The 16,276-nt window shown below is 41.1% G+C and overlaps 2 protein-coding genes across 3 annotated transcripts in view; one reads left to right on the top strand and one right to left on the bottom strand.

Annotated features, from left to right (window-relative positions):
• Positions 1–695: 695 nt before the first annotated feature.
• LOC106599031 (ubiquitin-ribosomal protein eL40 fusion protein) lies at positions 696–5,583 on the top strand. The gene is made up of 5 exons (XM_014190082.2): positions 696–832; positions 1,418–1,529; positions 1,706–1,792; positions 2,452–2,554; positions 5,435–5,583. The coding sequence occupies exons 2-5, from the start codon at positions 1,427–1,429 to the stop codon at positions 5,526–5,528; spliced, it is 387 nt and encodes a 128-aa protein (XP_014045557.1). The 5' UTR covers positions 696–832; positions 1,418–1,426; the 3' UTR covers positions 5,529–5,583.
• The window catches only part of LOC106599029 (homer protein homolog 3), a 29,142-nt gene continuing 18,132 nt past the window's right edge, over positions 5,267–16,276 (bottom strand). For both annotated transcript variants that reach the window (XM_014190081.3, XM_082973296.1), the window contains exons 7-10: positions 14,828–14,984; positions 8,474–8,581; positions 7,888–7,968; positions 5,267–7,763 (exon numbers count right to left, since the gene is read on the bottom strand). In XM_014190081.3, coding sequence (XP_014045556.2) covers positions 7,578–7,763; positions 7,888–7,968; positions 8,474–8,581; positions 14,828–14,984 — 532 coding nt within the window. In that variant the 3' untranslated portion in view covers positions 5,267–7,577. The remainder of the gene's footprint in view (positions 7,764–7,887; positions 7,969–8,473; positions 8,582–14,827; positions 14,985–16,276) is intronic.

Below are 16,276 nucleotides of genomic sequence, written 5' to 3'. Positions count from 1 at the left end.
CGACAATCTCTGCCTCAGTATAATAACAGCACAATTTCCAGAAATTAGTGCAACATTCGTTTTTGGAAGTTCGTCCAAGTGTTTCTTGCACAGAGATTTTGAGATCCTCTGTCCAACTTTTATCACTCAAACTCTCCTGTTGGATTTATCTATAGTTATGCACATGTGCAAGCAGGATTTATTTCCAATTATAAACAGGGTGGTTTGAGCCCTGAATGCTGATTGGTTTAAAACCGTGGTATAGGTGACTGTGTATCACGGGAATTATCAAAAAATACTTTTTGCTAATATAATTAGGTTGTTAATCAGTTTATAATAGCAATAAGGCACCTCAGGGGTTTGTGGTATATGACCAATATACCACAGTTAAGGGCTATGTCCTAAGAATAGCCCTTGGCTGTGGTATATTGGCCATATACCACGCCTCCTTGGGCCGTATTACTTAATCATAGCTGTCAAAATAAGTTCAATTGATCTGGAGAGTTTAATAATCTTTTCTCTTGTGACATATTCTTAAACTTGCAAGAATTATTATATTGATGGAAAACCGAATTTTGCTTCCTAGCCTATGTCGTTAAAAATGACGTCGATATTCCTTCTTAATTCGCTCGATACTTTATAGACTAAGGGTTTCGTGGATAAATGTGGCGACTCCTCTCTTGCTGCAAAAAACCCCCAAAACATTAAAGACCTAGTTGTCTGCCTTGTGAGCGGGTTTTCAGAGGTCAGGGCTAGAAATTTTAACTGGACCTGGCAACCCTCAGCCGAAGGTAGAGTGATGAAAACCATTTAAGTTCCTCCCTTCCTGTTCTCCAGAAGCAGTTGTCTGGCGGTGAGTGTTGTTTAACCAGCTAAGCGTATCTTCAAGATTATGGATATATTTTGAGGTTTGACTATCAGCGAGTGTTTTATGTCTAGATATGTGACATTAATTGAGGACTGACTGTTCATCAGTGTGTGAGAAACGGGACTAATAGCTAGCTAGTTGTGTGACAGACGGTAGCTAACGTTAGCTTGCTAACAACCGTGGCCCTGTGTGCCATGTGCCACTTCCAAATGGGTTAGCTAAACACATAACGTTAGCTACAGCCATATTACTAGTGTGTAGCTAAAGCATTACAAACATGTTATCCAGTACTGTAATTGTCAGATGACAAGTGACTGGTGAAATAATTGACTGTAACTTTATTCAGACATCATTAACTTACTAAACAGCCCACAACGTACAAGCATTGCCAGTTTTATTAACGGTATTCAACTAACGTGCTAGTTGTAGGACACTAGTCATTTAGTAGCCTGCTGATTTTTAAATTAACTAGTAAAATATTCTCGGTTGAGCAAGATTTTCACTCCAGGACCACGCTCAATCTGTGTCCAGAAAACTGGCCTATAATGTTTACCCGCCTTGTTTCTACAGCCAACAAAGATGCAGATCTTTGTGAAAACGTTGACGGGTAAAACCATCACCCTTGAGGTGGAACCCAGTGACACCATCGAGAATGTGAAGGCCAAGATTCAAGACAAAGAAGGTAACACTCAATCTCAGCAACAGTAAAAGTTGCTGGGCACTGATCTAGGATTAGTTTACCTTCCACCTGAGAACCGAACATCGACATAAGATATGTGTAAATGGGCAACTACTCCAGTTGGTGTGATGTGGATGGTTTGATGGCAAACCTACTTAGTTTGCTGCCTTCCCTTTCAGGTATTCCTCCTGACCAACAGCGACTCATCTTCGCTGGCAAACAGTTGGAGGATGGCCGCACATTGTCAGACTACAACATTCAGAAAGGTACTTCTTGACTAATCCAATGATGGAGATAATACTGTTTGTTCAGACAATGACAGACAAGTCTTCAGTGTTCACACTAATCTGTCATGGCATTGAGGCTTATATCACATCTTAGTCCATGGGAACATCTGAGCAGTCTGTCTGGGGGGTGGCAGGTAGCCTAGCGGTTAAGAGCATTGAACCAGTAAATAAAAGGTTGTTGGTTCAAAATCCCCAAGATGACTAGGTGGAAAATCTGCTGATGTGCCCTTGAGCAAGGCACTTAACCCTAATGGCTCCTGTGAATCGCTCTGGATAAGAGCGTCAGCTAAATGACTAAAATGTGAAATATTATGCATGCTGTAATAGTCATGCATCACATATTAGCAGTTAATGGCCCTGGCCCTAAACAAAAATAATAATAAAGTTTATATAAAAAACTAAAATATATAAGGCCCTAACAAACAAACGTTTATATAAGGCCCTAACAAAAATACAAATGTTTATAAAAATGTCAGTGCAAATGTTCAACTCTTAGAAATACAATTTGTGATACTACCTAGGAAAACAGTGGCATGTGTTAGTGGACTATCCTGGCTAAATGAATACAATTAAATAAATGATACTGTGTAATCTTGTTGACGTGTCATTTGTTAATGTCTCACTACTTTGCTTCCCAGAGTCCACTCTTCATCTCGTCCTGCGTCTGAGAGGAGGTATCATCGAGCCTTCCCTGAGACAGCTGGCACAGAAATACAACTGTGACAAAATGATCTGCCGCAAGTATGTCTGCTTTCATTAACTGAAGACAAAATACACTGAACAAAAATATAAACACAGCATGCAACAATTTCAAAGATTTGACTAAGTTGCAGTTCATGTAAGGAATTCAGTCAACTGAAATAAATAAATTAGGCTCTAATTTATGGATTTCACATGACTGGGAATACAGATATGCATCCGTTGGTCACAATACCAGGAAAAGAAGGTAAGGGTGTGAATCAGAATAGCAGTCAGTATCTGATGTGACCACCATTTACCACGCAACATATCTCCTTCGCATAGAGTTGATCAGGCTGTTGATTGTGGCATGAGGAATGTTGTCTCACTCCTCTTCAATGGCTGTGTGTAGTTGCTGTATATTAGCGGGAACTGGAACACGCTGTCGTACACATCGATCCAGAGCATCCCAAACATGCTCAATGGGTGACATGTCTGGTGAGTATGCAGGCCATGGAAGAACTGGGACTTTTTCAGCTTCCAGGAATTGTGTACAGATCCTTGCGACATGGGGCAGAGCATAGTCATGCTGAAACATGAGGTGATTGCTGTGGATGAATGGCACGACAATGGGCCTCAGGATCTTGTCACGGTATCTCTGTGCATTCAAATTGCCATAGGTAAAATGCAGTTGTGTTCGTTGTCCATAGCTTATGTCTGCCCATACTATAACCCCATCGCCACCATTGGTCACTCTGTTCACAACGTTAACCTCTATGGGCTAGGTGGGACGCTAGCGTCCCCCCCGTGGTGCACTCCATCAACAGCAGGTGCATTTCAAGAGCGGCAAATTTGAATCCAAATAAATGTCAAAATTCAAATTTTTCAAACATACAACTATTTTACACCCTTTGAAAGATAAACATCTCCTTAATCTAACCACGTTTTACGATTTCAAAAAGGTTTTATGGCGAAAGCATAAATTTAGAGTATGTTAGGACAGTACATTTACAAGAGTTGTGTGTAATGTTTTGTCAATTCAAAGACAGGGTCACCAAAACCATAAAACCAGCTAAAATGATGCACTAACCTTTTACAATCTCCATCAGATGACACTCCTAGGACATTATGTTAGACAATGCATGCATTTTTAGTTCTATCAAGTTCATATTTATATCCAAAAACAGCGTTTTACTATGGCATTGATGTTGAGGAAATCGTTTCCCTCCAATAACCGGCAGTCAAGTCAGCATCACAAATTAAATAATTAAAATTAGAAAACATTGGTAAAATATTATATTGTCATTTAAAGAATTATAGATTTACATCTCTTGAACGCAATCAACTTGCCAGATTTAAAAATAACCTTGCTGGGAAATCACACTTTGCAATAATCTGAGCACTGCGCCCAGAAAAATACGCGTTGCGATACAGACTAGTCGTCATGTTGGGGAGATCTAAAATCGAAAATACTATGTAAATAATCCATTACCTTTGATTCTCTTCATCAGATGTCACTTCCAGGTATCACAGGTCCATAACGAATGTAGTTTTGTTCAAAAAAGCTCATCATTTATGTCCAAAAATCTCCGTCTTGTTAGCACATGATCTAAGCCCGCCGGACTTCACTTCATGAACGAGGGGAAAAAATATATTTACGTTCGTTCAAACATGTCAAACGTTGTATAGCATAAATCATTAGGGCCTTTTTTAACCAGAACATGAATAATATTCAAGGTGGACGAATGCATACTCTTTTATAACGTATTGGAACGAGGGTACCCAACATGAACTCGCGCGCCAGGTGTCTAATGGGCCATCATCGTTCCATGGCTCTTGTTCGGTCAGATCTCCCTCCAGAAGACTCAAAACACTTTGTAAAGGCTGGTGACATCTAGTGGAAGCAATAGGAAGTGCCAAAATATTCCTCAGCCCCTGTGTTTTTCAATGGCATAGGTTTAAAGGTAATACAACACATCAGGTATCCACTTCCTGTCAGAAAATGTCTCAGGGTTTTGCCTGCCAAATGAGTTCTGTTATACTCACAGACACCATTCAAACAGTTTTAGAAACTTTAGAGTGTTTTCTATCCATATATAATAAGTATATGCATATTCTAGTTACTGGGTAGGATTAGTAACCAGATTAAATCGGGTACATTTTTTTTATCCAGCCGTGCAAATACTGCCCCCTAGCCCTAACAGGTTAACATCAGCAACTCTCTCACACACGCCGTCTGCCCGGTACAGTTAAAACCGGGATTCAGCCAGCGTGCCAGTGGCCATCGAAGGTGAGCATTTGCCCACTGAAGTTGGCTACGACGCCGAACTGCAGTCAGGTCAAGACCCTGGTGAGAACTACAAGCACGCAGATGAGCTTCCCTGACACGGTTTCTGGCAGTTTGTGCAGAAATTCTTCGGTTGTGCTGTCAGGGTGGCTGGTCTCAGATGATCCCGCAGGTGAAGAAGCTGGATGTGGAGGTCCTGGGCTGCCATGGTTACACGTGGTCTGCAGTTGTAAGGCCTGCCAAATGATCTAAAACAACGTTTGGAGTGGCTTATGGTAGAGAATTGAACATTACATTTTCTGGCAACAGCTCTGGTGTGACAACTGCACATTTTAGTGTCATGTTATAGCACAAGGTGCACCTGTGTAATGATCATGCTGTTTAATCGGCTTCTTGATATGTCACACTTGTCAGGTGAATGGATAATCTTGGCAAAGGAGAAATGCTCACTAACGGGGATGTAAACAAATTTGTGCACAATTTTAACGTTTTTGGTGAATATGAAACATTTCTGGGATTTCTTTTTATTTCAGCTCATGAAACATGGGATCAACACTTTACATGTTGCGTTTTATTTTTGTTCAGTGTAGAATTACAGCCATCTACTGACCCATGTCTGTGGACTTAATGATGTTGGTGCACTCTCTGTATTACAGATGCTATGCACGTCTTCACCCCCGTGCAGTCAACTGCCGCAAAAAGAAGTGTGGGCACACCAGCAACCTGCGCCCCAAGAAGAAGCTGAAGTAAACTTGCATCCTTTCAATCTTTTGTCAAGGTTTTCAATAAAATAAAATGGAAAAGGGGAAGGCTCATTCTTGCTGTCACAAACCTTGACTTACTACAAAGCACAAGGCAGTTTTGATCACATTATTCTATGCCCTTTTATTTTTTAGACAGTTTCTTTTGAACAAGGCTCAGGAAAAATAATAACATTTTGCTCCACTTCACTTGAGTGCCTTAATCTAAATATCATTTGTGCAATGAAACTTGCAATTTCATCACGGATAATGTTTTTTTTTTACAGTAAATGCAAATACATACAACCACTTACAAGGCCTATAGCGTTGTCTCCTATAAGCTGAACATCAATCCCCTTCTACTGCTCTTAATGATTACATATGCTGGAGGGAAATAAGAGCTGATCAAATGCATTCATTCAAGTCTCAAAGATAGTTATATTTACGTAAACCTCATGAATGAAGAGCTCAGTTCAATCCGTAGCGCTTTAGCATTCATGATTTACATTTTAAAGGTCATTTCCGATTGCGCCGACATCCAGCGCTACGGATTGAACTGATTATTTTATATCAATTATTAGACAATCTGGCTAGAGACAATGGCTCTTTGAGAAGTCTTAATTTAACATTGACTTATTGCAAGAGCAAGCTCTTAAATGTCTTAAATCTTATCGCTCATCTAAATCATCTACCTAATTATCAGGACTAATCTAGCTTCAATTTAATATTCTATGAACACAAATGAGAATCTGTTGAGTCAAGCTTTTGAAAGCTCTTACTTTGAGAACTCAACTCTCTTTGGTGCCTTTTAGTTCTTAGAAGGTTGGAACATATTCGCATGTATGCAAGTTACCCTCCCATGCCTCATATATCACACTACCAGCATGCCATAGTACCAATAAAGTTTTATATATTTACAACTGGTACCCGTAACCTGGACACATCTGACGTTTCTGTCAATAAACATGTTTCTTTACAGATTGTTTATCGCTCAGAGCACTTCACATGCATTGTTTTTTTTAAGTATACAATTAGCAGACATGAGTGGTTAACATATCACAGGTTAAAGACTAACAATCTGTAGTGCTGAAGACCTGCGCTACAAGCGCAATAGAAATTGAAAGGAAAAGTACTTTTCAGTCACGCTACAGCGCAGATCTTCAGTGTTACGGATTGAATCGAGCCCTAACTACGCTAATCATATTGATGTCCCAAGATTATTGCAGAGGCATATCTTTTGGTCTCTGTGACACCAACTTTGCTCAGATGTATAAAAAACAGAATATTTTGATAAGGCTAATTCTTTACTTTCTTGTTATTGAATACCAATTATCTTGAGTTGTATGATAATTTGATGTAAATTCTGTCAGCCACATTTTTTTATTCTCCATCTGCGTCATGTAATGCTCCTTTCCAAATACATGGTTGCACTGAGATCTCTCCCCCCCAAAATAAATCAACTCCTCTCACTGGAAAATTAAAATAGATAATCCACATTGCTCATTATACCATTATATTACCAAATTTGTATAAAATCAGTTGAATTCAAAATCTACAAGCACCTAATGATGTCATTGTTCTCATTCTTGACAATATTCCTAATCGCAAATAAACAGCCTAGCACTTAAGACTATTGCCTTGAATGTTGCTTAAGAAAGCAACATGAAACGCAGCACAACACCGGACACAGCAGATACACCACCTTGGTCAGTGTTTCCCAACCCCGGTTCTCCAGTACCCCCAACAGTACACCGTTTTGTTGTAGGCCTTGACAAACACCTCATTCAACTCAGTGAGGGCTTGATGATTAGTTGACAAGTTGAATCAGGTGTGCTTGTCCAGGTTACAATAAAAATGTACAATGGAGGACCTGGGTTGGGAAACACTGCCTAGGTAACACCACAACATATTGCTTAACAAGCTGGAAAGTACAGTACAGCGATGCAGCAATCTTCCCACAGCAGAAGCGGTGTTGTGCTTTATAGCAGGAGAGTACCAGCTCCTTCTCTTTTTCCTCTCTTTGCATTGGCCGTCCCCAACAGACCCTTCCTCTTTGGCATCATTTGTCAATCAGCTTGACCAGGCTCTGCCGGAGGTCGTTCAGGTCAAAGAGCTTGACGTCCAGAATCTCGATGGCCCTCTGCACCTCACTCTCTGTGCGGTCCCGCTCCTCAAGGGAGGCGGCCAGGTTCTGCTCGGCATTCTGCACCCGCCGCTCCAGCTCCAGGTTACGCATCTCCATCTCCTGAAGGACCACAGGGGGGAAAAGGGAAGACAATTTCACCTGTCTTAATTCACCCTTAGTGCATCCTACTTGCTGCTTGTTCCTGCAAGGTTTCAGCAAATTCTTCTTCAGTGTGCAGTTCTACCTGTAATCTATGTATGGCTTCTTCTCTCTCCTGCTCCATCTCATGGTATTCTGATTTCTTGTTCTGCAGAATGTGGATTTCCTGGGATAAAAAAACATCAATCACACATTAGGACCTTTCAGCAACACAAAACAAAGGAAGTTACAGGTTTTCACATCAGCCTTTATTTATTCTGTTTAAAGACCACAACTGATTTGAGATCAGTTTCCTGGTTATTCTATCTTTGTGATAAGACTGTTCTCCATCTATAATTGCATACAATTCCATTTCAACCCCAGCTACTTTTGATCTTGGTCCGAACTAGAAACGGCTCCCCCTACCCTCATCTTATGCATAAGTTGCAAAGGGCAAACAGCTGTACCAGAGGAGGCTGGTGGGAGGAGCTAGGACAGGCTCATTGTAATGACTGGGATGGAATTAATGGAACAGAGTCAAATGTGGTTTCTATATGTTTGTGTTTGACGTTCCCTTAATTCCATTCCAGCCATTACAATGAGCCCATCTTCATATAGCTCCTCCCACCAGCCTCCTCTGAGATGTACCTACAATACCTCTCGTTTCCCCTGTATGTCTCTTGCCCTCTGACCTCGTCTTTAGCCTTGAGCAGGGCCTCCAGTTCCTCCAGAGACCGAGTCAGCTCGTCCTTTAGCATGTCACTAGGACCGTGGCTGCCATGTGCTTCCAGATCAGCCACCTGCCAACAGACAATACATTTCAGTCAAGACCAGGGGTGTATTCATCACGCCGATTATGTTGCAAAACGTTTGCCTGCTGCAAAACGCTTTCCTGCAAAACGACTACTGCAACTCGCTGTTTGCTGGACTACTGCAACTCGCTGTTGGCTGGACTACTGCAACTCGCTGTTGGCTGGACTACTGCAACTCGCTGTTGGCTGGACTACTGCAACTCGCTGTTGGCTGGGCTCCCTGCTTTTGCCATCAAATCCCTGCAACTTATCCAGAACGCAGCAGCCCGCCTGGTTTTCAACCTTCCCAAGTTCTCTCATGTCACCTGTTATGCCACTTTAGGTCACTTGGCCACCCACCCCTACGGGAGTCCAAGCTCTTCTCTGTCCTGCCCCCCCCCCCCCCCCCCAAAAAATGTTTTTTTCAATAAATAATAATACATGTCATATATAATATCAGCATGTAGCAGTACCACACTCCAGGTAAAGGAAACTCAAAATCCCTTGTGTATATACAGTACCAGTCAAAAGTTTAGACACACCTAATCATTATAGGGTTTTTCTTTATTTTTTACTATTTTCTAGTACATTGTAGAATAATAGTGAAAGCATCAGAACTATGAAATAATACATTTGGAATTATGTAGTAACCAAAAAAGTGTTAAACAAATCAAAATATAATTTTATATTTGAGATTCTTCAAAGCAGCCACCCTTTGCCTTGATGACAGCTTTGGACACTCTTGGCATTCTCTCAACCAGCTTCATGAGGTAGTCACCTGGAATGCATTTCAATTAACAGGTGTGTCTTGTTAATTTGTGGAATTTCTTTCCTTTTTAATGAATTTAAGCCAATCTGTTGTTTTGTGACAAGGTAGGGTGGTATACAGAAGATTACCCTATTTGGTAAATGTCCACATTAAGGCAAGAACAACTCAAATAAGCAAAGAGAAATGACAGTCCATCGTGACTTTAAGAAATGAGGGTCAGTCAATCCAGAAAATTTCAATAACTTGGAAAGTTTCTTCAAGTGCAGTCGCAAAAACCATCAAGCGTTATGGTGAATCTGGCTCTCATGAGGACCGCCACAGGAAAGGAAGACCCAGAGTTACCTCTGCTGCAGAGGATAAGTTCATTAGCGTTAACTGCACCTCAGATTGCAGCCCAAATAAATGCTTCACAGAGTTCAAGTAACAGACACATCTCAACATCAACTGTTCAGAGAAGACTGTGAATCAGGCCTTCATGGTCGAATTGCTGCAAAGAAACCACTACTAAAGGACACCAATAAGAAGAGACTTGCTTGGGCCAAGAAACACGAGCAATGGACATTAGACTGGTGGAAATCTGTCCTTTGGTCTGATGAGTGCAAATTTGAGATTTTTGGTTCCAAACGCTGTGTCTTTGAGACGCAGAGTAGGTGAACAGATTATCTCTGCATGTGTGGTTCCCACCGTCAAGCATGGAGGAGGAGGTGTGATGGTGCTTTGCTGGTGACACTGTCTGTGATTTATTTAGAATTCAAGGCACACTTAACCAGCATGGCTACAACAGGATTCTGCAGCGATACGCCATCACATCTGGTTTGCGATCAGTGGGACTATCATATGTTTTTCAACAGAACAATGACCCAACACACCTCCAGGCTGTGTAAGGGCTATTTGACCAAGGAGAGTGGTGGAGTGCTGCATCAGATGACCTGGCCTCCATAACCACCCGACCTCAACCCAATTGAGATGGTTTGGGATGAGTTAGACCGCAGAGTGAAGGAAAAGCAGCCAACAAGTGCTCAGCATTTCTTTTTTTAAAATTAAATATGACACGAGGAAACAATCAAAAGCAACATAAAAGCTACATAAATAAATTAAAATTTTAAATCCTTAATGGAGATGTCAATTCTACCAGTATTGTACTATGTGATAACTGTTGGAAAAGCATTCCTCATGAAGCTGGTTGAGAGAATGCCAAGAGTGTGCAAAGCTGTCATCAAGGCAAAGGGTGGCTACTTTGAAGATTTTTTGGGGTTACTACATGATTCCATATGTACTATTTCATAATTTTGATGTGTTCAGTATTATTCTACAATGTAGAACATTTTCTAAATAAAGAAACCCCCCCCCCCCCGCTCTGACTCTACTGATAGCTACGTTATTGAGGAAAATGGTACTTTCTATGCCTGTGATGTGGTTGTCCCACTTAGCTATCTTAAGATTAATGCACTAACTATAAGTCGCCCTGGATAAGAGCGTCCGCTAAATTACTGAAAAGTCAAATAAAATTTAAGGAAACGTCAGTCAGGAAGCCTGCCATCTTGGAACCTGGATCATTCCCGCATGATACACAACTCCCACCTTTTTATCCCGCTTCAACCCAATTCAGTAACAGCAGTGCCCCTGAGAATGCTGTTCCTATATATGCAAAATAGCAGTATCTCCTACTAACCAAACAAACATAAACTAAACAAATAACAACAGTGAGGAATTAATACACAAAACCCCCAATGCACAACTGCCAAGCAACAAAACTATAGTACAGAGTAAATAACAAAGTAAATATCTGTCATTGGATGATAAAGGCATAATGTCTCCCTATCAGACATTGAGGTCTCAATAATACACACAACATACACCCTCCCCTTGATCCTCCTTTACCGTGGCCAAGGCTGCTGCCTTCCAATGCGCAAGCCAAGGACCGAGACACCACCATTATCAGGTCACCGAGAATTGAAAGCTCACTGCTGTGTCAACTCAGCCTGTAAAAAACGAGCAAAACTAAAAGGAGACCTTTAAAAGGTCTTGAGAGAGGCTGGATTATTTTTAACTGTGTGTGGTAGGAAGGGAGAACTAAATCAGTAGCTGCCAGCTTCCTCTGGTTGTTTTTCATTTTTCTCCTAACTAGGGCATTGAAAGTAGGATATCGCTGTCCTACAAACCCCTCTCTCTTTCACCCCCTGGAGATGTGAACCATTTTCAGAGATGTGAACCATTTTCAGCCACTTGGTCGCCCACTTCAGATCGAGAGAAAGAGAGAACTTGGTCCACCAGCCCAGGGCCCGGTTTCCCAAAAGCATCTTAAGGCATCATTAGAACCTTCGTAGGAGCACCGTTATTAACGTTGCACTTAAACACTCTGAATCTAACGCCTGTCTCAGACCACTCCTAGAACAGCTACTGAATCTAACGCCTGTCTCAGACCACTCGTAGAACAGCTACTGAATCTAACGCCTGTCTCAGACCACTCATAGAACAGCTACTGAATCTAACGCCTGTCTCAGACCACTCATAGAACAGCTACTGAATCTAACGCCTGCCTCAGACCACTCATAGAACAGCTACTGAATCTAACGCCTGTCTCAGACCACTCCTAGAACAGCTACTGAATCTAACGCCTGTCTCAGACCACTCATAGAACAGCTACTGAATCTAACGCCTGTCTCAGACCACTCCTAGAACAGCTACTGAATCTAACGCCTGTCTCAGACCACTCATAGAACAGCTACTGAATCTAACGCCTGTCTCAGACCACTCATAGAACAGCTACTGAATCTAACGCCTGCCTCAGACCACTCATAGAACAGCTACTGAATCTAACGCCTGTCTCAGACCACTCATAGAACAGCTACTGAATCTAACGCCTGCCTCAGACCACTCATAGAACAGCTACTGAATCTAACGCCTGTCTCAGACCACTCATAGAACAGCTATGTGTATCGGCCCTCCTGCATCACTTTATACACTAAACATATAATCACATGGTTTATCCTTCTCTGTGATTGCTGATAACTACAGAACAAAGTTGACTACAAACCAGTGGTGTAATTAAAGTACTTAAGTAAAAATACTTTAAAGTACTACTTAAGTCGTTTTCTGGGGAATCTGTACTTTATTATTTGTATTATTGACTACTTTTATTTCACTTCATTCCTAAAGAAAAGAATGTACTTTTTACTCCATACATTTTCCCTGACACCCGAAAGTACTCATTACATTTTGAATGCTTAGCAGGACAGGAAGTTGGTCCAATTCACGCACTAATCAAGAGAACAACCCTGGTCAACTCTTCTGCCTCTGATCTGGCGGACTCACTAAACACAAATGCTTCATTTGTAAATTATGTCTGAGTGTTGGAGTTTCCCCCTGGCTATCAATAAATAAAAATACATGTAAAAAACTGTTTGGTTAATTTAAGTAATTTGAAATAATTCATACTATTACTTTTGATACTTAAGTATATTTAAAACCAAATAGTTTTACTCAAGTGATCTTTTACTGGGTGACTTTCACTTTTACCTGAGTCATTTTCTATTACGGTATCTTGACTTTTACTCAAGTATGACAATTGGGTACTTTTTCCACTACAGCTACAAATATAAAAGTTGTCAATGTCTGTACAATTGATACAAATAAGCGATGTATGAAAATATACTTGAAATGAAAACCGAGATATAAACAGTCGGCTATAAACCTATTTCAATCATATGCCTAATCAATTAAGTTATATTTGCTACTTGTAGGCTACTGTCTGTAATTTGTCTCAATGTATTTCATGATGTTTAGCCTAATGTGCGCAATGATGTGCCAAATCAGTGATTTAGTGCATTTTTATTGGGTAGGCAATATTTGCAGCTTTTGGGAAACCAGGGCCCAGTTTCCCAAAAACATAATTACAACCTTCATAGTAGCATCGTTAAATCTCTGACGTTTCCCAAACCATTGTTATTAACGTTGCACTTGAGCTCGTAAGAGCTGATCCATCGCCAGTATTGTGAAATAATTATAATGTTAAGGTAAGATTTGAATGGAGAAAGCTGATCTGAGCGCAGCCCTTCCTTTCTTTCGATCCAATCACTATCGACACATGCTCCAGTGACACACTTAATGACCGTTCTCTCTGCATGGTGTTTTGGTAAATGCATGTTACATCTTCGTCGGTTGTAGGAAAGATTCATCGTTGAATCACTCGTAAATGTAGGTTTTATCCAACCCTGGATGGCTTGCCTTTTTAGAGGAAGGTAAATGTAAAGACGCGGAGGATAAAAATCTTCTGGGACGACTGATATATATTCACAGTACAGTTAAACAACGACAGAAACGTTGCATGAAATGGTAGAATAATAGTGGAGATCAATTTTATCGGGCTAGACTAGACATTATAAGCCCAGACCACTCAAACCATTGAAGTGTTTGAATCCAAAGGTTTTTAATAAAAGGCTCGGAGCCAGCAAATTCCATAAGTTCTAATCAGCCAGCAACCCTGAAAATACATTATATTGATGACATAGAAGTGTAAAAAACAGACAAAACATTTAATTGACTGGACCCATTTAGTATTGGCGCAATGGAGAATGTCTCATCATCCACTTGTCTAGTAGTCCTATGTACCACATGTATATCTCAGGGATGGGCGGTAAATGGGATTCCATGTGTACTACAAGACACAGATGGATGACATTCTCTGCATTCAGACTAATGACGCCTTAGAGAAATAGATGTGATAGCGAGAGCATGCAAAGAGCATGTTTATACTGCCCAGTAATCCAAACCAACTGACACACCTTGAATAAAGCTTCAGTGTTGTCAGAGGATGATAAAGTGAACTACCAACCGATGTGTCCTTCCACTTTTCTCCAAAGACTTTCACAAGACAAAAAAAAAAACATTGCATGAAAACGATGACCCAATCAAAACCTGCATGACCTCCCCCGGCAGAAAACTGGCACGCCGGAGACTTTCAAAAGCTGTCATTATCAGTGGCAGTGACTCATCAACTGATCATGTTTGAACAAGACTTTACTGCTACAGTCACCTTCTCTCTCCACTCAGACTGCAGCGTTTTACAGCACCAGCATTAAGATGTGACCTTAACTATCAACCTCTGACCTCCAGGTCACAGCGTGCCGATATTGATGGAGTGAGCGAACGTAACGCGAGGCGAGGTATCAGGCACGTGTCTATTCCTCAAGAGGTTGAAAATAACTTCAAATCTTCATGGTGCTCTATGGTAATGCTTTTAATTGTACTTTCCATTGCACAACTAGGGATGTAACATATCTTTACATTTCTACAAATGTATTTTTCACAATTCTGTTTTCTTGAGCGGTTGCATGTACTTGCATAAATACATCGAACTTTAACATTTACCTAGCATTCCACTTTGGTCCACACTGAGATTTGGTCCACTCAACATTTGTGGAAACAGATCTGACATGGCGTCCATAGTTCTATGCTAAAGAAAGTAAAGGGATGACGACACTCACCTGGTCTCGTAGCCTCTCCGTCTCCTCCTGGTAGGCAGCTAGCTGCTTCTTCCACTGCTGCACGTTGTTATTAGCCTCATGTAACGCTGACACCAGCTTGGAGTTGCTGTCCTGCAGGGTGAAGAGCTCTGCCTCCAGGTTCATCTCGCAGATAGACCTGGAAGACATTGGCAAAGACCTCAGACAAACATTCCCTGGCCACTCTGGAATGGAAAAGAATGAGAGGACATTCACTACATGCTGGAGAGAGGCTTAATGATAAAGACTGGCAATCAAGAGTGTCTGTACTTGTTCAACTCTGGGGTATAATTTGTGCAATTGGTCCATTAAATATGTTCCTGTTCCATGTTCTTAGATGCCATGTTATTCTACGATTAGAAAGCTTGAGGTTATCCAATCATAGCAACTCACCATAGCAACCATAGAATAAGCCTTGTGTAGTGATAATGGATAACAGGATAGTGGACAACAGGGAGAAAAGCAGAGTAGAATGGGTGACTGAATGGCAGGGTAATATTCACATTTTAGTCATTTAGCAGACTCTCTTATCCAGAGCGACTTACAGCAGTGTTTTACAATAGTGACTTACATGCATGTGGATAACCTTCTCCCTCTGTGTGTGAGTCATCACATTATCTTTGCCCCACTCCCTTTTCTCTTGTCTGGACCCTGTTTCCCTTAACATGTTTATTCAATGGGAAAAACTTAATCAAAACAGGCAATCATAACTAAAGCAAGATGGCACCGACAGACATGGTCGCCCTGTTCTTAGCTCCTAGTCAACTTTGCAGTATATATATTTTTTTGGTGTTATTTCTTATATTATTTGCTCAGAACATTTCTTACATTATTACCTACAGCCGAAAGTAACTTTTGGATATTAGATTGGCGGTCATTCACCAGCATTTCGACCAGAAATTTGACTTTCCAAAATTGGATCCTTTGTTTGAACTCCCACGAGGCAATTCCATGAATGACATCACCGGAGAAGAGGAGCAAACTATAAACCACATATTCTGAGGCTGTATTTATTGTACCTGGGGACTTTAATAAAGGAAATCTGAGAAAAATGCTACCGAAGTTCTATCAACACATCTCATGTGCTAATCACGCATTGAGCACTCTTGAACATTACTACTCCCCCTTCTGGGACAGCTACAAGGCCCACCCCGCCCTCCCTTCCCCAAATCAGATCAAGGTTCCATTTTGTTCCTCCCCTCCTATAGGCAGAAACTTAAAATGAAAGTGCGAACAACCGCATTTAACCATGGCAAGGTGACTGGAAACGTGTACAAACAGACCAGCTATGCCCTCCGTAACGCAATCAGAGAAGTAAAACGATAGTACAGGGACAAAGTGGAGTCCCAATTCAATGGCTCAAACACGAGACGTATGTAGTAGGGACTCCAGACAATCAATGATTATAAAGGGAAAGTCAGCCACGTCGCA

This window comes from Salmo salar, chromosome 03, assembly GCF_965601325.2.
Source record: "Salmo salar chromosome 03, fSalSal1, whole genome shotgun sequence".
In the NCBI taxonomy this organism is placed as follows: domain Eukaryota; kingdom Metazoa; phylum Chordata; class Actinopteri; order Salmoniformes; family Salmonidae; genus Salmo; species Salmo salar.
This window is presented reverse-complemented; position numbering and strand designations above follow the sequence as displayed.